Source organism: Pelmatolapia mariae, linkage group LG1, assembly GCF_036321145.2.
Source record: "Pelmatolapia mariae isolate MD_Pm_ZW linkage group LG1, Pm_UMD_F_2, whole genome shotgun sequence".
Classification (NCBI taxonomy): domain Eukaryota; kingdom Metazoa; phylum Chordata; class Actinopteri; order Cichliformes; family Cichlidae; genus Pelmatolapia; species Pelmatolapia mariae.
Genome location: NC_086227.1, coordinates 7277086 through 7301535, shown reverse-complemented (window position 1 = coordinate 7301535; position 24450 = coordinate 7277086). Strand labels below are relative to the sequence as shown.

The following is a 24450-nucleotide window of genomic DNA, read 5'->3' as shown; positions in this document are numbered from 1 at the left end:
GATTAAGTATAGTGTTACTTTTCTATAAACAGCAACACTGATTTCTTTAGATCACATTAAGAAATTTCACTCTGCCTTCGAATTACAAACTGTATATTTTACAGGAGTGTGTCAGGGCAGCAACCTGAAGCAAACAGTGACTCAAAGCACAGCAGGAATGAAAACCAGAGTGGCTGGAAAAGAAAATTCAGGTTTTAAATGGCCAAGTGTGAATACTAACTTTAACCAACTTGAAATCCTGTTGCATCACCTGACTGATAAACTGAAACAGGAGCAATAGTTCAAAATTCCTTCTCATCCTGCAGCTAAATGATGTTTTCACATGTACAATTATTTGCCCACTGTGTACTGAGCTGTGTTTAATAAAGACCTGACAATTTTTCATGGTATTAATTTATTCAACTTGTACTTGTCTACACTTGGATGCAGATCAGGGAACACAATTCAAAAGCAATTAATGCCAAAATTGTGGTAAATACACATCTGTTTGCTTGCTCTATGTCAAGTATTTAGCGATATATCTGTTTCTGTTCATCCCTATTGCTCACACATTTCATAATCTCGAGTTTCCCCCCAAATACCTCACAAAATTGCACCTGCACACACACACACACACACACACACCTACACAGGCACACACACATTGAGCTTTGTTAGGACAGGTGGTGCAGATTCATTGCTCTTTTACAATGCAGATGTGGAGTGTGTGGATGCAGCTACAGTAGCTTTTCAGTTCAAAAGCATTGTGTAACCAAACAAGCTGCATGAAGATGAGCAGAGGTCCATAAATAAATTTAAAAAATAAAATCATACAGCACATCTGAAACTAAACTACAGGAATAACAAAATTTTTAATGATGATGATGATCCTCTCCGTGAATCGCTAGCTTATCGTGGTGGAGGGGTTTGTGTGTCCCAGGGATCCCAGGGGCTATGTTGTCTGGGGGCTTTTGCCCCCTGGTAGGGTCTCCCATGGCAAATTGGTCCTGGGTGAGGGACCAGACAAAGAGCGATTCAGAAGACCCTTGTGAGAAAAACATTGAGGGAACAGTTTACCCTGCCCGGGATAGGGTCACCGGGGCCCCGCCCTGGAGCCAGGCCCGGGGAGGGTGCCCGAGGGCGAGCGTCTGGTGGCCGGGCCTTAGTCCATGGGGCCCGGCCGGGCACAGCCCGAAAAGGGAACATGGGCCCATCCTCCCGCAGGCCCACCACCCGCAGGAGGCGTCGTAGGGGTCGGGTGCATTGTGTGCCGGGCGGCGGCCAGGAGCGGAGGCCCTGGCGGACTGATCCCCGGCTACCAAGACTGGCAATTGGGACATGGAATCTCACCTCTCTGGTGGGGAAGGAGCCTGAGTTTGAGAGGTTGAGAGGTACCGGCTAGATATAGTCGGGCTCACCTCTACGCATGGCTTGGGCTCTGGAACCAGTCTCCTGGAGAGGGGCTGGACTCTCTCTCAGTCTGGAGTTGCCCCTGGTGAGAGGCAGCGGGCTGGGGTGGGTATTCTGATATCCCCTCGGCTTGCTGCCGGTACGTTGGGGTTCTTCCCAGTGGATGAGAGGGTTTGTTCCCTGCACCTTAGGGTCGGGGAACAGGTCCTGACTGTCATCTGCGCTTATGCGCCGAGTGGCAGTTCAGTACCCAGCCTTCTTAGAGTCCCTGGGTGGGGTGCTGGAAGGTGCTCCACCTGGAGACTCTGTTATCCTACTGGGAGACTTCAATGCTCACGTGGGTAATGACAGCGAGACCTGGAGGGGCGTGATTGGGAGGAACGGCCTCCCTGAGCGGTGTTTTGTTATTGGACTTCTGTGCAAATCACAGTTTGGCCATAACGAAAGACCTTGTTCGAACATAAGAGTGTCCATAAGTGCACGTGGCACCAGGACGCTCTAGGCCGCAGGTCGATGATCGATTTTGTAATCGTATCACCAGACCTGCGACCATATGTTCTAGACACTCGGGTAAAGAGAGGGGCTGAGCTGTCAACTGATCGCCACCTGGTGGTGAGTTGGATCAGGTGGCGGGGGAGGACGCTGGACAGACCCAGTGCACCTAAACGCGTAGTGAGGGTGTGCTGGGAACGCCTAGCAGAGGCCCCAGTCCGCGAGATCTTCAACGCACACCTCCGGCAGAGCTTCAACAGCATTCCGAGGGAGACTGGGGACATTGAGTCAGAATGGACCATGTTCAGCATCTCCATTGCCGAAGCTGCTGCATTGAGCTGTGGCCGCAAGGTGGTTGGTGCCTGTCGTGGTGGTAATCCCCGAACCAAATGGTGGACACCAGAGGTGAAGGGAGCCACCAGGCTGAAGAAGGAGTCCTATCGGGCTTGGTTAGCCTGTGGGACTTCGGAGGCAGCTGACAGGTACCGACAGGCCAAGCGGAATGCGGCTGGGGCAGTGGCTGAAGCAAAAACTCGGGTGTGGGAGGAGTTCGGAGAGGCCATGGAAAAAGACTTTCGGACTGCCTCGAAGAGATTCTGGCAAACCGTCAGGCGTCTCAGGAGGGGAAAGCGGTGCTCTACCTGCACTGTGTATAGTGCTGGCGGAGCGCTGCTGACTTCGACTGAGAAAATTGTCGGGCTGTGGAAGGAATACTTCGAGGACCTGGGGAGGAGTCTGGGGATGACGGGGGATGACCCGCCAATTTCCGGGGGCGAGGTCACTGAGGCAGTTAAACAACTCCTTGGTGGCAGAGGCCTTTGTGTGGATGAGGTCCGGCCCGAGTTCCTGAAGGCTCTGGATGTTGTAGGACTGTCCTGGTTGACACGCCTCTACAATGTTGCGTGGAGACCAGGGGCAGTACCCCTGGACTGGCAGACCGGGGTAGTGGTCCCCATCTTTAAGAAGGGGGACCGGAGGGTGTGTTCCAACTACAGGGGGATCACACTCCTCAGCCGGAAAAGGGTAGAGTGCCCACTCCGGGTTGGGGATGAGCTCCTGCCCCAAGTGGAGGAGTTCAAGTATCTCGGTGTCTTGTTTGCGAGTGATGAGAGAAGGGAGCCGGAGATCGACAGACGGATTGGTGCTGCGGCCGCAGTGATGCGGACGCTGCACCGGTCCGTCGTGGTGAAGAGGGAGCTGAGTGTAAAAGCGAAGCTCTCAATTTACCGGTCGATCTACGTCCCTGCCCTCACCTATGGCTACGAGCTGTGGGTAGTGACCAAAAGAACAAGATCGCGGATACAAGTGGCGGAAATGAGCTTCCTCTGAAGGGTGGCTGGCCTCTCCCTTAGAGATAGGGTGAGAGGTTCAGCCATCCAGGAGGGGCTCAGAGTAGAGCCGCTGCTCCTCCACATCGAAAGGAGCCAGCTGAGGTGGTTTGGGCATCTGACAAGGATGCCTCCTGGGTGCTTCCTGGGTGAGGTGTTCCAGGCATGTCCCACCGGGAGGAGGCCCCGGGGCAGACCCAGGACACGCTGGAGAGATTATATCTCTCGGCTGGCCTGGGAACGCCTTGGTGTTCCCCCGGATAAGCTGGAGGAGGTGGCTGGGGAGAGGGAGGTGTGGGCTTCTCTGCTTAGGCTGCTGCCCCCGTGACCCGGCCCCGGATAAAGCAGAAGAAGATGGATGGATGGATGGATGGATGGATGGATGATCATCGCACTGTATTTCAGATCTCTAAACATAAACCACTTAGCTTTTAGCTCCGTTCTGGTGTCGTACTTCCGGAGGGAAATATTTATTACTTAAGTAGCTAAAAGCTCCACTACATTCAGGTGTGGTATGTTAGCAGCAGCTAATGTAGCCTCAAGCTTTTCATTATACAACAAATGTTTTGTTTACTTTAATCTCCCTCAGTCGGTAATTGTGTTCTTTTTACTGTACGTGCTCCAGTTTCAGTCAGAGGGTTTCATTTGCCACTATTGTCCACACTTACTTCCGATTAAAGAATTTCTTAAATTGTCCAAAAGAAAACTAGCAAACATTTTGATTTTGACAAGAGCATGTAAACAAATGTAAATGTAAGAATGTAGTTTAACACTGAGTATGAGTACATACCTTGCTGAGCACTCCTGCACAGTAATCATAGTGGACGGAGGGGAGACAGCTGTCGTGGGACAGGGCGTAGACAAGGTGGACGTCCCTGTGTCCAACCCTGTGGAGGCAGAATATGACGAGGTCGTCACCTCATCTACTGATGGGCTGCCTTTCAGGAAGAGCCTGCAGAGAGGAGAGAAAAAGGAAAAAAAAAACATTACTTAATAAGACATTTCTCAAGTAGTAGAACTTTAAGTAGAACTTAATCACAATAAAGGTTTTGTGCTTGTCTGTATTCTTCTTACTTACCTGAAGCAGCGTTATCGATACTGAAGAGAACATTAAGTAACAGTAATAATCAATTAAACCTGTGGGGTTCTTTGCTTTTGAGACCAAAAGGACTCAAGTCTGGAGCCCACTTACAACATTTTGATGTCGTCTAAAAAAAATGATATGACTTTTAATTTAGTCATATTAGCTAGGCTAGGCTAACACAACATCCATAAAGTTCTGATGAAGGTCACCTTAGTTTCAACGTGTTAAACGCGTAATAATTAATGACTAAGAATGTACGTGTCTCAACTCTAAATTTTGGTTGAACTTTATTTGAAACGAAGCAAGCCTTAGATCATTTAAAAAGTAACTTTACATAATTCTGTCATTTAATCAATATGGACAGAGGGGAAAAAGATGAAGGGGAGAAGAATTGAAGTTGAAGTTGATTTATTTCATCTTTTTTGACAATATGCAATAAAAACATTCCATATTTGATCCAAGTCAACAATAAACACATAAAAACAGCATACATACATACATACATACAGCACTTGAGCATTTGCCTACCTGCCAGGTCCTCGCATGTCCCTGATCTCCACATTGAGGAACGGCAGGAAGGGGTTTCCACAGAAGGGGCAGGTGGTGTTCAGGTTGGAGTCGTCTGCTGTCCAGCCGGCCATGATCTCCTCATCATACACTAGGCAGTCGCAGGTCTTACAGCGAGAACAGCTGGAGATCAGCAGCTGGAGGAAGAGGACACACAGACGCAGAGACACGTTTAGCTTCTGTGGAAGATTAGTTTTGATTTTTTTATCTTGCAGTTTTACCTCCATGGCGTAGTTGTTGAAGATGCTAGTGTTGCTGGTGTACCGTGAAGAGCTGAGGTCCGACTTGTCTGGCAGAGAGAAGCCAGGCAGTCCTGTATCAGGATGAACAAACTGTCAGAATATGTGAGGGGGGCAATTATATTTATTTGAATTTATTCTTTATTCTTATCAGACTACTTGTCATTTTCTATCTTGGTGTGTTAATGTTTGCCATAAAGAACAGGCCAGACTACTGAAAGCAGGTCTAAAGCATACTGTAGATAATCAAATTCTATATTCTTCTATACAAACTGCAAATCTTTGTTTTTTCATTTGACTTAGACTAATGAGGAAAATACAGTGATAACGTTTCTTGGTTGATAAGTAGAAACCCATTGCCTAGAATCAAGCATTTATTTATACACTGCTTTTCACATATACACAGAGTGCTTTATGAGCAATGTTCCCTCTAAGCTGCGCACGTGCGCAATTGCGCACTCCTGGCACGGTCTCTGCGCACAGAAAATCTGCGTTGCGCACAAAAAAAAATCCAACCTGAATTGAAATTAAAATTAATACTTTAACAATTCTGTTTTGCAGTGTTAGTCAGTAAGTGACTGGCTGCTCCCATATGGGATTAGAACGATGCCACCTTATCCCATAGTCCAGCCAATAATGCCATTCACATTCATATATATGCAGCTAATCAACGTCGTTGACAGGCTATGACAGCGTCCTTATGTGCCGACACCGGTGTTTGAGCTGACAAAGCAGCGTGGCTGATGTGGAGTGAAGCCACGTTAATGACAACGTGTACAACCAATGGAGATGTGAGCAGGACAGACGGAACAATTGACGGAAAAAGTGTGGACTTTATACCAGTTTTTAAATTGTGTTGATAGGCCACGTAAAACCAGAGTTATGATAAAAATATCTGCAAAGTTTGGTTTTCTTCCTGAATACTGTCGTTGTTTATATTTACTGCAGGAAGAAACGGTAAAAACGGCGTTTTATAAGAAAAAAGGCTCGAACGCCCTCTCCACAGGTGAGCAAAAACAAACCCCACCCCCCTCTCCAGCACCCTCTCTCTTTCCTATTCATCCAAAAAAGTACCATGTCGACCAATCAAAAAATGATATGGCAACGTGGCATCAAGTTGTTAAGAAACGGGGGGAAGTTTTAGGAGTGACGGCGGTGTTTTGAGATGTGAGAGATTTGAGACGTTTAGCGCAAATCTTGTGCAGTTAGCGTGTAGTGTAGTCAGTAGTTTTGTTGTGTGTGTCAGAACAACGAGGCGACTGCTGAATGTTACAGCTTTTACAGGAGTGATACACCTCCTGTTGTCAGGCCTGCAGGTATCAGGCTGTTGTTCTCCTTTATCTCATAGTGGACAGAAATTATTTTTTGGAGTGGCACAAATAATTTGTGTGGCATCAAATTTGATGCAGAACAGCTGATTGTTCTGTAAATAGTTTGAATTGTTTATTTAAAAATGCCTTGGCTGCATTTAAAAAAAAGCTGCAAAAAACTTTGTTGTTTGCCAAACTGAGTTACTTTTTTGAAGAAGTAACTATATAATTAATTGCCCAACATTGGTCATTATATACTGTATTTGGCAGACAGAGAGTTACAGGACTCTCTCCCAGACCACAGACCCATACTCATAATACAAGTCAGAGCTTTATGGGAAAAAAAATTTTAAAAAAAGAAAGTTGTGTTTTCGAAATTGGAGTTCAAGTTATTTTTACTTCCAATAGTGTTAACATACTACACACGTCATGAACAAGATTTTTTTAAATTTTCATTGTAAGTGGGCTAAAGCAGTTAATTAAAAGTAGTCTAACATAAATGTAAATGCTGTAATTTGATTATTGTAATAAACCATGTAACTTGGATGGATTAGATGCCGGCGTGACCACAGTGCACACGTCTGATGTCGCTCACAGTGGTCCAAGGGATCGCTCAGGGAGTTTGTGTGTTCGCTCAGACACGTGAAAAATTAGAGGGAACATTGTTTATGAGTCCAACACAACGCACATGAGAATGATATTAAAGAAAGAAAACAAAGCAGCACGAAACAGAAAGAAATTAAAAAATAAAAAGCAAAAAATGCACAATTTCAAAAAAAGGAAAAAGAACATTCATTTGAGTGAATCTTGTGCTGACCAGGGAGCAGAGATGTGGGTCTTCCGTGGCTCGATCCTGCAGTGGGACTGTCCAGATGGCCACGGAGGGGGCTGCGTCTGGGACTCCTGCGAGGTCCTGGAGGGCCAACAGGGCCATTCCTCAATGGAAAGACCATTGAGTGCTCTGTGTCTCCAGAGTCTTCCTCATCTAACAGTGAGGAGCAGTCTGGATCTCCCACACCGAGGGAGGACACGCTCAAACGGTCACTCTGACTGTCCTGGATGAGGAGAGCAGAGCATTTCAGTTTTTGTCAGTCTAACTTCAAACTTTCACAGCAACTGCAGATTATTTTAAGTGACTTATTAGTAACTCTGACTGCCTCCAAGAAGATCAATGTAAAAATATAAACAAAATAAAACCACAGCACGAATCACTCAAATCTACAGGTACAATATTTAGTTGCTTATATGAAAGAAAACAAAAAAACAACAAACTGCTACTAAATTAAACCTAAACAAATTGTGCAATTTATTTAGGTTTTTCAGGGGGAAAAATTCACACAGATGATGTCGAAGTCTCAAAAACTCCAATGAGGACACACATTTCTGAAATGTCTCACAAAAGGAACACTCACACAGGGTTTATGTCACACAGTTTGCACATGGCAGGAGAAGAATATGTCCTGTCTTTGGGAGAGATTTTTGTTTCTGGTGTTTCTTCTCAATAGTTTTTGGAAACTTTATAATAAAGAGCAGAACACAATGACCAATATACTGTAGTTTACTAATGCAGGATTTCACAGAATCCTGCTGGACGGCCACAAGATGGCAGCAGCACACAGGCTTTGGTCTCATTCATATGCTGAGTTACACAATAGTTAATAGTTACTGTAAGTCACTGGCACAAACTTGTTACAGTGTAAAAGTACAGATTCTCTAACAATAAGACTACAGGCGTTTGCACAGTAGTTGGAGATATTTTTCACTTAAAACATACATTATTGGTTTAAAATTAGGGTATAAATTCACATCTAAGACTCTGAAACAAACAAAAATGGCAGTGTCGGCCAGACGATTTTGAGAAATCTTGAGGTTCCTGTGAATTTTCTCTAAAATATCAAAATCAAACTAAAGCCTATTTTGTATGTGGTCAGCACACCATGTTTATTTTTTTCAATGAAAAGAGAGAGCAGGACTCTGTACCTTGGTGGGTGTTGTGTATGTGGCAAGCCGCGTGTACCAGCGGCTCGCCTTCTCTGCTACTCCCTTCCCAGCAGAGAACACGCTGGTCTTGAACACATCCAGTGTTGGCGTCAGGAGCGTATCTAAAGCAAAAGAGGAGGAGGAGAGCGAAGGTGATGTCAGGCTCATCCTGTCCGCCCTCTCTCTGTAGGGGCTGGGTCGAGGACTCGGGCTGGGGGTGGTGCTCGAGCTTCGAGTTGGAGGCGAAGACCACAGACGTTGGCGCGAGATGGGCTGAGAGGGCGACGGCGGCTGGAAGGTGCGGGAGCGAGACACTCCTGCAGTCCTGAGGGGGGAGCTGTGGGGGAGGCTGGCTCTGCGGGAGGAAGCAGAGAGTGAGGAATGGTGGAGAAGGACGGGGCTGGCTGGGTCCTGAAGGTCCAGACTGGGCGTGCGGCTGCTCAGCGGGCTGCCCATGTGGTTCATGTAGAGCTCAATCTCCCTGGCCAGGTGCCTCTGGGCACTAGGAGTGCTGGCCTGGTCCCCCTCCGTGTACCGTTCCTCATTTTGCTGATCAGACTCTGCTGCCAGGAGGGAGAGAGGGTCGTAGCCTGTTTCAATACCTGTGCGCTTCACAGTGCCTCTGTTTGTCATGGTGCTCACACCACCATAGCTGGCGCTACGTTCAACAGGTTTTTTATAAGGTTTTGCCCCCTTAGAGGGCTTTTCGAAATCCAAATCCTCCAGATCAAAAATGGCCTCTGTAGTGTTCCTGTCCTCATCGCTGGAGTCCTGCCGCTCCGCCTCCTCATCCACTTCCCTGTGATCACTACTCCTGGCAGTGTGTGACTTAGCAGCCACCCCCTCGAGCCCACCCAGAGCCAGAGAATGAGGCCTCCTAGTCTTAGTGAAGTTGGCACCAGCGAGGATTTTAGCATCTGCGCCCAGGTGTCCTGCGATTTTATCTGGATCAGTTTCACCCTGGCTCATGCCCAGGCCCAGGACAGTGGTGCCACTCCCACTGCTGCCCACAGTGTCACCACTCAGCCGACGGCTCTTTACACCCTGCCAGTCAAGCGCTGAGCCACTGCTGGCGCTGCCCACCACCTCCTCCAGAGCGCTCTTATGTCTCCGGAGCAAACTGTTTGTCTGAATCTCACCAATCTCATCCAGGGAGGTAGTGAAGAGGAGACCTGCAACGTGGTCTGGCAGACAGGGAGAAAGAGAAAGAGAATGTCAAATAATAAAAGCCACATTTGCATTTGTATCAGGAGATGGCACGAGTGAGCAAAGGAGGTGAGATCACTTGACCTGTTAATTTTCAATGTTAGAGAAAAGATCATGCCTCAGTCCAGCCAGCCACCAACTATAACTACAGAGGAGCCTTTCAACAAGGAACACCCAAAAAATAAAGCTGTGAACTGAAACAGCTAAATAATTTCAACTGTTTGTCACAAAATAAAAGTATGAGTACGGGTAAACTGTCCAAGGCACTCCTATGTTCATACTGAGGAAATCCCAAAAAGAAAACCTCGAAATGTGAATTACAGCAGAGAGAGACAGTTAAGGTACCACATTAGAAAATCTATTAATCTCTAAAGTTTGCAACTACCTGCGCTGGCGGAGCTCTTGGGTTTATAGGCTGAGTCATCAAATGGACAGCTGCTGCGAACAATGCCACGGGGTCTGAAGGAAGAACTCATCTCCAAGTCAAGCTGAGGGAGGCAATCTTTGCTTCCCTTGGCACTTTCTGTCTCTGACACTACAAACACGAAAAACAATTACAATTTATGCACACAGCATGAAACACACCAACGTTCTTTAAAAAAAAAAATTAACTGCAGGACAACAAACAACTGAAAGCTTTGATGTTCATGAGAAACCAAAAGGAATGAATCATCTCTAGAGGAGACAGAAAGATCAAGGCAGAGGAAAGGGAAATCCCATGTGGCTACAATGCTGCCAAGTTAGGGATTTTTTTTCCCCAGTTAAAGGCAAAGGAATATCAGGTGACATCAGATCAGACAGAATACTGACAGGAGCTGCAGTCGCTCTCCTTCTTGTCGTCTTTGTCAGGGGCAGAGTCCTGGCCAGCGGGGTCTCCTCTCCGCACCTCCTCTTTTGACAGGGAATTATAACCCAAGTCTGACTGATCACCTAAAAAAAAGAAGGAAAAAGAAAAAAAAAAAAGAGTACAACTTGGGTGAAAGACAAGGACAAACACAGGCAGTGAATTATCTGAATATCTAATTATCTACCTAGTAAAGCACAAAGTCACAGAAATACACATCACACACACGGAAAGTGTAAGCAGAGGGACAATTCAAGAACAAAGTTGAGGTCCAAGCCCTTTACTTCCATGTTGTATGCTAGATAACAACACTATACACTGCATTGCGCTATGGGACTAAAATCTTACTGGAGCAATAAACATGGATCTACTGTAGCTTTACACTGTGGGAAGAGAGATACATGAAACATCTATAAGAGAATGAACCAGTGAACCATTTGTTTCTCTTTATCTTCTCAGTTCTGCCTGGCACATTGTTAGTGCTGGGAGAAGGCAGAAAAAGCAGCTAAGCTGTACTGGATAAAGGAATCCTCCTCGAGGCACGCAGAGATCTACAGTTACCATATAAAAACAAACTGCATTTTTACAGCTGCTAATGATTCTGACTGCTATGGCTCGAGGCTCACGCTTCCATCTGTCTCTAAAAGTTTTCGGGGTCCTCAGGCAACAAGCTGATTGATTCGTTCTCCTCTTTCATCCTCCACAAGAGCCTTTGTGGCAATCACCTCTAAATAAACCATGAGGCTGCACAGCTCAGCTGTGATACAGTATAGAACAACTTGCAACTGACAGCGAGTAACACAACTCCAAATCCTGGAGAGTAATAACCAGTTAGCTGCACATGGAGGTCCCTCCCACCTGCCGTGCTGTGAGCTGTGGCTCACTCTCAATCTTTCTGCACACGAGGCGACGCTTCCTGCTGAGGTGCCATCTCCATGATTAAAATGATTTCCGTAATCAAAAAGAATGCGCCTCTGGATAATTACTCGCCATAATTGACAAAGACAAATCACTCAGTAGTGAGAGTGAGAGTAAAACTCGAGGGAAAAATGAGCAAGGAAAGAGAAGTGGACTTTGATGTGCTGGATGGAGCAATGACACAGTGGAGGAAAGAAAGAGGAGAGGAAGTCACAGGGAGGAGAGCAAGAAACAGTAACATGTAACAGTGACAATGACGAGCAAAATAAAAAATGTTGCAGAGCAGCTAAGATAGATAACACAGAGAAACGCAACCAGAATCAGACAAGGCTGACTGAGAGAGAGAGGGTTTACCTGGGTGGAGGGTGGCTTCTCTGAGCTCAAAGCCCCCACCGTGTGAGTGCGCCACCGGGGCCCTGGCGCCCAAGCTGCCGCCCCTACAGCCGACTGCATGCAAGGGCAACACAGGCAGGGCCAGAGTGAAGGGCAAGTTAGGGACAGAGCAGAGCAGAAACCACAGCCGCAAAAACCAGGCGGCGATCATGGATGCACAAAAGGATTAACAGGAGGAAAAACAGGAAGCGGAGGAAGGGAGGTGTAAATCGAAGAGGGAAATGAGGAGGAAGTGAGTCGGTGAGTGGATCGAATGAGGAGGGAGGATGAAAGGGTGACAAAAAGAAAAGAAAAAGATGTTGAATAAGATGGCTGCTATTGAAAGATGGAGTCACGCAGCAACCATCTGAAGTGTACCTGTGCTAGATCTATCATCAGTGGGGTCTACTTTGACGGAGTCGGCGGCGTAGGGGCCCTGCTCGACCAGGTTAGTGTCGGCAGAGCTATCCAGGCTGCCGTGACTCACAGCGTCCAGGTCGCTGCCATCTGCCCAAAAACAACAAAGCGTTAAAGGAGGCTGGTGGCATTTAAGCTCAACAAGACACAGCCGCTCTATTTTTACCTCTTTTTACATCAATTACACCTCAAAAGTTTGGATTGCATAGAAAATTCATTATTTTGGGGGTGGAAAGAAAAACGTGTTTTTATTTCATGAAAATTAACTCATAAATATTTTAAATGAAAATTAATGATTACTTAAAATCACACTGGAGTATCTTTGCAGGCAAACAGATGCCCATTTTGAGCAACCATCACTCCTGTATTGGCACAGCTAGATGAGTGTGTGGAAAAATCTGCCTCTGTGGGTTCATTTATATTCTCAAATGGCCAAATGACTTTTTCTTTTGAAACTGTTTACAGGATTTTTGTTAAAAGAAATTAAGTTTTGTCGATGTAGTAAACAGATTTCATACAGCACGAGCACCGCGGCCTCCACAGAACAGCACAAACTGACTGACTGAAGAATAAAGAAGACCTCGATGCACAACTGAGTGAGATGATGTCAGAGTCTCTAGTTTGTCAGACAGACACCACACAGGTCCTCAATTGGCAGCCTCACTGAATGGTACCCATAGGAGCCAGACCATGACATTTCAGGAAATGTTCTTTTTCTCTTCCATGAAAAAGTCTTCATTTCTCAAAAAAAGCAACTCTGACCTAGTTCAAAGCAAAATCTTTTTTTTGAAAAGCATTTTGGGACTAGATTAAAAACAAAAGCTGATGACGTGAATACTTAATGCTTCTTTGATCAGCACGAAGTCAGCACTGCACTAACATTGTCAATCTCCCTTTTATTACATAAAATGTAACACATCAGGTAACATAGCGTGCCACTGATAACACAGGAGTCATGGTTTATGAAAATGAGCCTCTGCATGTTTTTATGTATATTTATATTAGGTTTTTTTTAATTTGTTTTCTGTCTAACTTATGGCTCAGTCACACTAGAGTAAAAACAGGACAGAAACTTCCTCATGACTAGAAAAAAATCCATGGCTGCCTGGTGAGCTTCACTGAGTTTCTTTCATTGATTCATTCCAAGTAGTAGCAGCAACCAGCAGGGTGTCCAGAGGTTGAGCATGCAAGACCCTCAACATCTGGGTGACTCTTTATGATTGCAAGGTGATTGCACAGGTTGCCTGGTGGGAGGCAACCTGTCTCCAAACAATCTGCAATAAGTCTCAGGCAGACTGGCAAAGTTTTGCAAATAACTGCTGTTGAGTTTGTAAAAACTGACAGATTACCAGCACGTTGCAGTCTGGTTAGCTTCATATATAAAAGCAAGGTTGCTGATCACTCGATCATTTTGCAATAAAAATGCCGTCCTGCAGCAACTAGAGGAATTTCTCTTTCAAATCTGTGAGGTTCTGGCTGAACTCTGAATGTAAGTACTTCATGTGAATTTCTTTGTATGTAGACGGCAACAGATTTTTTTCACAAACAGATTGCATATGACTGCCAATTCACTGACATGTCCTATTCCCATTTTTATGCTTGAACGCATGACATTTCTTTGAGGTCGGCAACTGCACGTGAGTAGTTACAGACACGGCCCCTTTGAAGAAAATCCAATTATATAAAACAGTGGTTGTAACAGTTCACTTGGGTTATACAATTTGCCGAAATTTCCTAAACTGTAAATTTATTAGCAGGATAATATCTAGTAATTTTGTGTTAATTATAAGGAAGACGGGCTCAGCTGTTGCACATAAAATTGATTCATTCTAATTAGCTATTAGCGTAGCCTAAAGAGTTGTTAGACAGTGCACATCTAATGGAAATTTGTTGTGTACTATAAATAAGATATAGTGCAATTGTGGCTTGTGTCCTTCTTGTGCAAGGATGAGTGTGTGCTTGTTAAATGTGAACACACAGGAACCTTTGGCTCTTTCAGACTGAATCAGCACTGAACTGTGGAGAAAAACACAATGCACCAGTTGCTAACGGGGAGTATCTTAAAAAAGCAGGGATTAGCAGGCCGGGGATTAGCATGCAGTGAGTGTGCAGGTGTTCACTGGCATGCAGGGGAGTTCAATCACATGCTGAGATAGCTGTGTTTTAGAGTTTCGCCTTTCAACTGTAATTCAATTCAATTCAATTTTATTTATATAGCGCCAAATCACAACAAAAGTCGCCTCAAGGCGCTTTATATTGTACAGTAGATAGCACAATATTAAATACAACTGTAATATAGGTGCAAATTTAATTTTAGGAATGGTGGACAGGTAGAATTTGTTTTCAGAGCTTGACATTCATGGATGGGCGAGTCTGATAGAAAAATGTGAGGGAAGTTTGCTTGGGCTTATAGAAGGTCCAACTGAACTTACGGTCAGATGTTTTGCATGTACTGCTGATGTTTTTATTATTATGAGAAGAAAAATCAGTAGTGCTCCTTTTCTTCTCGGCTCATTGCAGTGGCATGTCAGTATTACACATCATTAGTTTTAGTTGCAGTCCTCTTTAATGTACTGCACCTGAGCTACTAATTAACCATCAAGCCTGGAAAGCAACATCAGCAGTGCATTTTTCCTGGAGTTTGGTTGTGTGTTCATGTTTGTCATTGAAATCGTAAGTAGATTTAAGCAGGAAAAAACGCTAATGAGACAGTCTGTGGCTCTTGTGCTGCAAGCTGCATGCTCAGTGTGTCATCTGCTCTGCCTGCAATGCTACACTTACTGCTTTATTGCCAAATTTGATTAGTTACATCCAGATCTTATGGAGTAACAGTATTCCAAGACTGAATGCAAATCACCAGGGGACGTGTCAGGTCTAGGACTCTGACTCTCTTCATTAAAGATGACAGACTAGTAAGAGAAAAAGGGACATTTCTTTTCTCAGGAATGCAGACTGTTACTGATCACAGTTACCTGACAGAGGGCTCTGGGTGAGGGGTGCGTGTCGTCGTAGTGCCCGTTTGAACTGTGCCACGCCCAGTATGACATTTCTTAGCTTCATCCACAGGAAGTATCCTCCTCTGGTGCTGGAGGGCCATGTGCTCTCCAGTACCGCCTGGGCAAGGAGCAGGACAAAGAAAATGAGGATGGATGTGAGGATAGGATGACATCAGGAGGCGAAACAGATTCCTATCATATTATGAAAAGAAAAATGTTTGCTGCCAAATTAATTCAAAAATAAAATATTTTCATATTCTTCTCCTAAATGAGCGTGACGAGTCTGATGAGCGTCCAATTTGATTCAATTTATTTCGACTGAATATTTTGAAGTGACTGAACTGAAACAGGACCGATCTCTGTTCCATATAAACCCATCTTGAATGAATATTTCATCAAAGGCATTAACTGCACTGGTATTAGATCTACAGTCACACTCAAGATCAGAAGAGCAGAATTGCAGCTGTTGGTGGCCAAGTCACGTTCAACAGGCTGAATGGGGGGGAAAAAAAGCTCCCTGGAAAAATAACAATAATAATAAAGAAAAGTGATACGCAGCCGAACAGAACTGGGTTTATCACACCGGCTTTTTTTGTATGCAGGTTCAGAAGATTTCATTAAATAAGGTCGCACTACTGAGCTGTCAGCAGTGACAAGAGGGCTAAAGAAGAACCACATTTTGTATTCAAGGAAGAAATACTTTTTAGGCTGAACTGAATGGCATCGATGATGATATCCTGAGCAACATGAAAAAAAAAGCTTGACATTTTGTGAATTGTGCTTCTTGAGGGCAGTTGGAAGAATATGACCCTCATATTGCTCCAGTAAATGTGAAGCTACAGGCAGAAGACCGTTTAGTTGGGCTTAGTTTAAAAGAAACAGAAGAGCAAGTGGAAATGATACCCCATTTCTGCCAAGGGCTAAAAGAAAATCCCTCTGCTAACATCTCTGGAACTCATTAATTAAAACACTGCAGCTGTTTGTTAAATAAAGTTCATCACCTGCTGGTTCTAGTTTCATAGTTAGGACACAGACATGAAAAGACATTAAACTCACTAATCAGCACACTCATGGCACTCATGGCACTCATGGCACTCGTGGCACTCGTGGCGAAATCAAGACTCTAAGAAGGCAAAATAAAATAGGCTGCCACATAACTTTTGGACAAATCTAATGCGTCACTTTCACACTGCCCCCTCCACGAGTAAACAAACACTATATACATATACAGTGTTAACAGGGGAGTTTAAAGGTGTTGATAGGTGGATATTTTTAGCCTTTGGCACACCAGGGTAGCTGTTCTTTTCATGTTAAGTTCTTTTTCTCCTGACTGATGCTTCATATTTAATGGACAGAGAAATCAGGACAGCACGAACTATCCACTGAGGAGTAATCTAGTAATCTTCACTTAAAGAACTTTATTTATTTTCATTTTCAGATCACAGAAAATTCCCCATTGAGTGACTGACTTTGAAGCAGGGGTGAAGGAACCCCAGGGGGTACTTTTGACACACTAGTAACTTAATTATGGGGTACCTGGAAAGAACAGCACTACATGCTGTAGAAATAAGTGAATGAAAATGATTAAAACAGAAAAGTTCACATATCATTGATGTGTTATTTTTCATTATTATTAGGCAAGTTACTATTAGATCAAATAAGCTGGAAGTAGTCCAGATATGGTTAGAATAGGTAAAAGTACTTTATAAAACATTGTACAAGTAAAGGTAATGTGAACATTGCTTAAAAGCTAAACGAAGCTGATATACGAAGCTTACATGTGAATGTACAGATAAAACCAAAATTAAGGTAAATACTGACAGTTAAACTGGCTGAAAAGGATTTTAACAATATCCCATTTTACATAATTAAAAGATAAATGAGATTTAGTTTTAAATGAGATTGACCTGACTTCTTACTCTGATATAACAGTCTGACTATGAACCCAGTCCAGCCTCGTGTAGTGCAAAGACAGATCCATGAAAGAGCACTGATGACAGAGAACAGTTGGTGTGGTTTGTCTAACCCACTGAGGCCAAAACTCTGCAAACATTAAAACCTGTTGAGTTTGCTGCTGTGATGTCAAAGCTCTTCTCACTGATCATGCAATGTCCTGTAATGTCACGTTTATGTTGAATGAAAATCCTTTATTGATTCTTTGACATGTGACGTAGGTAGAGATCATTGCATGCTCCCCTGCCCTGGGCAACTTCAAGCATTTAATTTATTTAAATTAAATGTATTTATTTTTTTATTTTCAGTTTAGTTTTCTATAGCTATGGATCACCTCAGGTTCAGCTGTTTTTTTTACTTTTTTATATGGAACTACATGAATTTAAAAGGGGAATGAAGGGCAGAGTTAATATTTAAGCATGCTTATGCAGATTTCTCATTCCCATACTTGGACTTCAAACACCTAAAGAAGCATAAAAGAGGAAGAAAACCCACCTGTAACTGTGAACACAAAGCTTGTGCCAGAGTACAACTCTGCCACCTCCTGCCTCCAGGCCATCTATTTCTAAGGGAAAATATGATCCTCTCAGGTGTCAAAACACTACCCTTAGTAACCTTTACTGCAGCCTTGCCTCTTGACAGTCTGCTCCCACATCAGCCAATTTACTTTTATGCTCCCTGGTTCGGCAGACCAGGGGCAGGTTACAGTGATAACAGGGATGCGGTTCATCCTGACACCTGGGGGTGATCGCACACTGTGTCACACAAGCTTGGGGGTAAGCCGCAAATGTCAGCGATGTTTTCTTTTATCCGAACCTGAGTGTCTGTGAAGCCATTGCTACAATGAAGTGTCTCTGCTTTGTGAGTGCCACCCAGAAACAGATGATTTTTACTGACTGTGCAATGAGCACAGCAGTGTGATTATCTGAATGCAATTATTTATGCGACTGCTTGTGAATCATGAATAAACAATCAACAAGGTTGCAATCAGTTTGCCTTATGATATATCATCCAAATTCCTAAGCTATGTTTATCCAGAAGATCAAATTTGAGAAACTGCATTCAATCTGGGGCTTCAGAGGTCACTCAGAGGTCATTTCCTCTCTGCATCTTGATCTTTGCTTTTATTTATTCCTTCAGTCATATTAAATATGGCATTTACTAAAACAAATACTTTTTTCATAATGTGGCCGGTAACCTGATTGATTTCTACAGTAACCAATTCTCCAGACTTTTATTACTCTGCCTCAGTCTGCACATTTATCCATTACTGCTGACAAAAAACAAGTTTCTTATTTGACAGTCGCTCTATAAATTGCCAGTTGGCTGTCATTGGTGTGTCCATGCACTAGTTAAAGTTGCAGTAAAATCAGCAGATTATTTATAATGTGCGAACAAAACAGATGCCAAGCTCAGGGGAGCAGGGAGGAGGACAGCAACAGTGTTTGCATGTCCCAGCATTCACGTGGATCCGTTAGACAACGCAGCAGTTGATATCAGTGAGAGTCATAGCCTATCCATGTTTAAAACAACAAAGTGTAAATTTGTTGATAGATTAATTTCACACAAGTTCTACCTTCATTATCATCAGCAGAAACATCCACTGTACCTTGTTATAGTAACCATACGTTATGGCGTTGGGGTGGACTCCAGCCTTCTTCATCTCAAAGAGGACCCTCACTGCCAGGACAGGCTGCCCATACTGTCCACACAGCTGCATCAGAACCCGGTAGCAGACCTGCATGTGCATAAAGGATTGTTAGAGAAAATACATGTTTACGGCACTTCTGTACTGGCTTCACTTTTTAGATCTGGAGGCTTTGTCAATGTTTCATACACAGTCTATGATCAACAGTTAGCAGGTAATTTGGGGCAACAGCTGATGTACCTCATCAGGGGGCTGTAGCTTCTTCGCCTGCATCTTCCTGAGGACGTCGTAGGCTGTGCGAAGCGCTCGCACCTTGGAGTGGCACACCTTCACGTATGCTGGCAGGCAGATGAACCACAGGCCGTAGCAGTGACGCAGCAGGCACTTGGACCACAGCTGAGGAATGGATGAGTACTTTTTAGCAATCTTCTGAGCTGATTTGATCTCCTGTGGATGAAAAATAGAAGCAGAAATGATGCATAATTCGGTCTCGGGGACATGTCGAATTCACACAGGAGATAATGGCAAATGAAAATTACCTACGCTACTGTCTCTCCTATTACCCCAGAGAACCATGTCAGTTTCCTTGCAGCTTACACAACAAGACAAAAACTTATACTTGCATCTTTTTTAAATGTGTGGATTGCTTGAAGCTGTTCAGTACTGTGTGCTTAATTATCAAGTATCAACTTTAAATACTGACTCTACAAAAGGAAATGTTTTTTGATGGTCTTACTTGCTATCAGCCTTGTAAAATTTTGGAGATTCTTGGAGCATGTTTGGACATTTAGGTAAAGCAGCATGTATTTTTGCCTTCTTTATAAGCATAAATAAATCAGTATGAAAATCCAAATAAACCCATAAATTGCAGTGTTACAAAAACATGTTTCTGTTGCGCTGACCTGCTTGGTGCGTCTAAACATGGGGGCAGGGCTGGTGGGACAGCTGTGCCTGGCAGCGAGGCGGGAGGAGGGCGTCCGCAGACCCTCCACGGGGTCAAATAGATCTAAACTCAACACTGGGAAACCATCATACCTAATGAAAAACACACATTCACACATTAGTGAAAGAGGGCACACAGTTATTTACATGCATACAAAGTGGGTTGCCATCCATCAGGCTGGAGCCTATCCCAGCTGTCACGGCAAGAAGTGGGGTACAAGCTGGACGGGTTTGCAGACTGTTGTGGGGCTGGGGGGGTGCCAAATCCTAAACTGACTTTCAGATACAGGTGTTGATTTAATCTCATGAGGACTCAACCAGCTATGCAAGAAAATAAACACCCTGTGGGGAATGGTTGCTTCCAAGGTTAGAGTGACATCAATATAAAACCTTTTTTGTAATTGTCTACAAAGAGAGCTAATAAAAAAATGTGGAAAACTGCTGGTCATTATGGATTATGATGGGGACTTAACTTAAGTGCTTCTGAAAAAAAATAATAAATTATTCAGAATGAGGCATGACAGCAGAATACAAATATTCAGCTCCACACGGTCCAGCAGCAGAGTTCAGTCTTGGTCCTCACTATGATAGCTCAACTCCTGCTGGTCCTCAATCAGCTATTGAAAAGAAAGAACTAACCACATTTAAACTTAATCTATTATTCAGATTTTTCCCTGCTGTTAGCTGTGAGAATTTCCAGTTCATCTCAAGGAAGGACATCTAGTAGGAGGATTGTACTCAGCAGCATATTTGTACGTCTTTCCAAATGTAAAAAAACAAATATTACTCGTCATTTGTGCACAACATTCGACTTTGTTATTCAAAAATGTCATGCAAACAAAAACATGCAGACATCACAGAATGAAACTAGAACAAAATACTATATACACCATGTGCACAATTATTAGGCAAGTGGAAGATTCATTTTACTATGGAACAAATCCAGTCCTCTCAGTCAAGCCAAATTGTTAATAAACCTAAAAACCTGAATGTTTAACAAAGGAAATGTTACACATTCCTTTGTTTAAAACCCAAATGTTCCCGTCTTACTTGTTTATTTTCATTTTGTATAGGAAAGATAACACATTTAATTAGCAAAGATAACATAGGCAGTCAGCCTATGGATGAAAGATGACTGCCATCAGCCTTTCATCCATAATCTGTCAATTGTTTTGTGCAGCAGCAGCCACAACCTGCCAAATGCTTAAAGAGGTATACTGTCTTCCCTGTTTGTAAATCTTAAGCTTCAGAGGGGCTAACAAGGAAGAGGGCCGTGTCATTATTATCATCTTTGAGACCTTTACTGGGTAGCCAAGCGCTGGAGTACTTGAGTACATATGATGTTGCATTGAACTGCATGAAAATAATAGTCTTATTAAATGCTGCTGACTTTTTTCTGTACCACTGCTTGAAGAAAGTATCCTATAGGACCTGGCAATAGGTTTGGGAGTTTATTTTAAGTCCATCTTCAATGGTGCAACTAGCTCATCCTTGATAATAGCAGCCCAAACCAGTGCACCTCCTCCACTTTGACTCTTAGTACCCTTTAACCATTCGTGATCGAGTTATGATCCCATCTATCTGGTCCATCAAGAGTCACTTTCATTTCATCTGTCCATAAAACCTTTGAAAAATGTGTCTTCAGATATTTCTTTGCCCAATCTTGACGTTTCCAACTTGTGTGTCTTGTTCAGTGGTGATCGTGTTTCAGCCTTCCTTACTTCAGTCATGTCCTTGAGCAATGAACATCTCGTAATTCTGGACACTCCAGGTAGATTGCAGTTCTGGAGTACAGTGGTACTAGAGGATAATGGCTTCCTGGTAGCGTCACGTTTAATCCTTCTCAAGTCTCTTCCAGTTAATTTGCATCTTTTATTCTCCACCCAAACTTGTTGAGCATTTGCAACAAAACGTATTAATATTCAGTGCTCAAGCCTCAACAGATTAGGAGTCCTTCTGAAAGATTTTTTTGTTGTTGTTGTCTGTTAAGTCCCTTATTTGGTCCATTTTGACTGAGGTAAAGAAGTTGCCAAATAATAGTGCACAACTTCATTTAAAGTGTTCAACACTCTTGCCCACATTCTCATTACACAAATACATATCATCTGAGAATGCTTAAATCCAACAAGCATGACATTTTATGGAACTTGGAGTTTGCAAATATGCATAGAAATAATGATGAGGCACAAAACCTTTTTGCACACAGTGCATACACCGATTCCTCCATTGGAAATGTAACTGTACTTCCATAAGTGCAGTTTGTACCTGTAGCATAGTGGATGCTCCTCTCCCTCGGGCAGAGGAGGCAGCTCTGGAGGCGTGATGAAGACTGTGTGCTCACTACGCTGGGATTCATCAATCTCTATCAGCCGGGTCTCCTCCGGCCTGTCGCTGTCCACCTGCAGAAAAGAAAACACAAACATGAAGGAATGTGTCCAGGTCATGAGACTGTGACCTGTCATCTATGACACCTGAAGGCAGTATGAAGCACCCCGTCTGACAGATCGGAAATTCCATATAGATCTTGATGTTATGGCCTATAATAAGTCTTAGCAAACATATCTTTGCCCAGTATTATTCCAAAACAGCTGATCCTGTTGGCAGGATTGTTACAGAATGAGTGTCAGAGCTGAGGAATGATGACAAAGAGTGACCTAGATTTCCCTGCTTCCCTTTCCTTGCTTTTTTAAAGGATTATTTTTACACTTACGTTTCACTAGCAAACTGTTTAATGGCAGAACACAATATGACATCTGAGTGGAAAGTATCATCAGAATTAATGTTGTTATAATCATTACAACATACCAGAAGGGACTCAAAAATAACTAGAATTATTGTTAGTGGTTTAAATGCCTCATTTCATGACATTCAATGTCATTTTAGCCCATTAAGGAGCTGCTCTTCAACTGAGTTGAGAGTCTAAGGATAGAGGTTGTAATGTAAAGTACAGATTTTGAAGCCTTGTGAAGATTTCTTTCTGTCATAATATAACAAGGATATAAAAATAAAACTGATTTAATGTGACTTTGTTAAGTATTGCTGTTCTTGTTCAATTGTATGTCTGTTGTATTAGTGAGCAAATCCACTGAGAGTCTCAAATTCCTTGCTTGGCCAAAAAAGCTGATTTTGAAGTAAACAATGCTTTGAAAGTTTGAAAACTTGGAAGCTAGTTAAACACTGACATTTTTTCCCTCCTCATCTTTTCCATGTGTTTTTACTGTTTTCCATTTGGCTGAGGTCAGTGTCACTACAGCTATCATGAGCTGATACCTGGACCCTACAGAGATTGCACAGCTAGTTTAACTCCTCCAGCATGGCACATCGATACCTGCCAAGGTTTGCTGCCTCTCCCAGCACAGTCTCAAGACTCCAGTGCTGGGACAGTTAATCAAGGAGAGCTGGACAGGGCCGTAGGAGGTCCTTAACCCATCAGCACGACTAGTATCTGCTCCTTAGTGCATGAGGGAACAGGATAAGCACTCCCAGAGTCCTACAAAAGGGACCTCCAGCAGGCACGTGATGTGAATGTTTCTGAGAAAACAATCAGAAACAGATATGACGTTCAAAAGGTTGGCCTAAGGACCCAGTGTTCTCTAGTGGGCCCTGTGCTCACTGCCCAGCATTGGCCTAACTGGCATTTGTCATAGAATACCAGAATTGCCAAGTCTACCACTGGCGCCCTGTGCTTTTCAAAGATGAGAGCCTGAGCACATGTGACAGGTGTGAAAAGGTCTAGTGAAGCCGTGGAGAACATATGTTGTCTGTAACATAGTTCAGGTGATGGGTCAGTGACGGTCTGGGGAGGCATATCCATGGAGGGAATCACAGACCTCTACAGGCTATGCAATGGCACCTGACTGCCATTAAGTACTGGGGTAAAATCCTTGGACCCATTGTCAGACCCAATACCCAATACTTTTGAGTATCAGCAAAATTGACTAACCTGCTGAATCATTTTTCACTTTGATTTTTGGGGTATCCTTAAATTCAGCCCTCTGCAGTTTGTTAATTTCTATTTCTATCGAACAATGTGGCATCCTTTCATTCCTAACACGTTACTCAGTCCATATCAATTCCATATTGTGTAGAAGCTTTATAATATGGACTGAATATTGTGTTCGCAAAATAGAATGGACAGATGGATGTACAGACAACCCAGAGGGCCATGGGCGCAGAAGCTCAATAAATACAGAGCAAAGATCACTGGTGTTGTCTGAAAATATACAGAGAAATAACCGCAGCTCCCACGCAACACAGACATAAACTCAGTCAACACCCTCTCCTCTTATATATATATATATATATATCAACGGACACTGGAACAACTTTTCTGTGCAAGCCATCACCTGGAACAACAGTTAGTTCAGTAGCTTTCTATTCAGTAACACTGCAACTCAATTTACAACTCTTACAGGGTTAACTGAACTTAGAGTCAATGTCTGTTGTGGTCTGTGTCTGGATTTGTCTGACATAAATGGTTTAAAGTAAAAAAAGATGAGGCAGAAAAAACAGGTCATTTGTCGATTCTTAATCTTCGCCTCGAGGCAGCTGCATCGTTGCGAGCGGCAAGTTGATTTGGCTGAAGTTATTCCCCATTTCAAAGTGAATACAAAAAAACCCATATTTCTATGAAATTTGATTATTTTGGGATTGTGTTAATGCATTCACTATCTACATATATACTACCTTCTTTTTCTTTGAACAAATTTTTCATAGCATACTTCAGCCTTGGAAGACCACCTGATTTATTAATATACAAGGACCA

The 24450-nt window shown here is 43.4% G+C and overlaps 1 protein-coding gene across 5 annotated transcripts in view; it reads right to left on the bottom strand.

The window, feature by feature from the left end:
* LOC134625651 (C-myc promoter-binding protein-like) overlaps positions 1-24450 on the bottom strand; it is a 90800-nt gene that overhangs the window by 10069 nt on the left and 56281 nt on the right. For 3 of the 5 annotated variants that reach the window (XM_063470910.1, XM_063470916.1, XM_063470935.1), the window contains 14 exons: positions 21951-22084; positions 19646-19778; positions 18984-19190; positions 18705-18833; positions 15119-15260; positions 12108-12236; positions 11712-11804; positions 10406-10525; positions 9981-10130; positions 8390-9573; positions 7227-7464; positions 5082-5173; positions 4822-4997; positions 4000-4161 (listed from right to left, as the gene is read on the bottom strand). In XM_063470910.1, the coding sequence (XP_063326980.1) occupies positions 4000-4161; positions 4822-4997; positions 5082-5173; positions 7227-7464; positions 8390-9573; positions 9981-10130; positions 10406-10525; positions 11712-11804; positions 12108-12236; positions 15119-15260; positions 18705-18833; positions 18984-19190; positions 19646-19778; positions 21951-22084 (3089 nt within the window). The remainder of the gene's footprint in view (positions 1-3999; positions 4162-4821; positions 4998-5081; positions 5174-7226; positions 7465-8389; positions 9574-9980; positions 10131-10405; positions 10526-11711; positions 11805-12107; positions 12237-15118; positions 15261-18704; positions 18834-18983; positions 19191-19645; positions 19779-21950; positions 22085-24450) is intronic. The other 2 variants (XM_063470924.1, XM_063470929.1) reach the window with 1 other exon arrangement.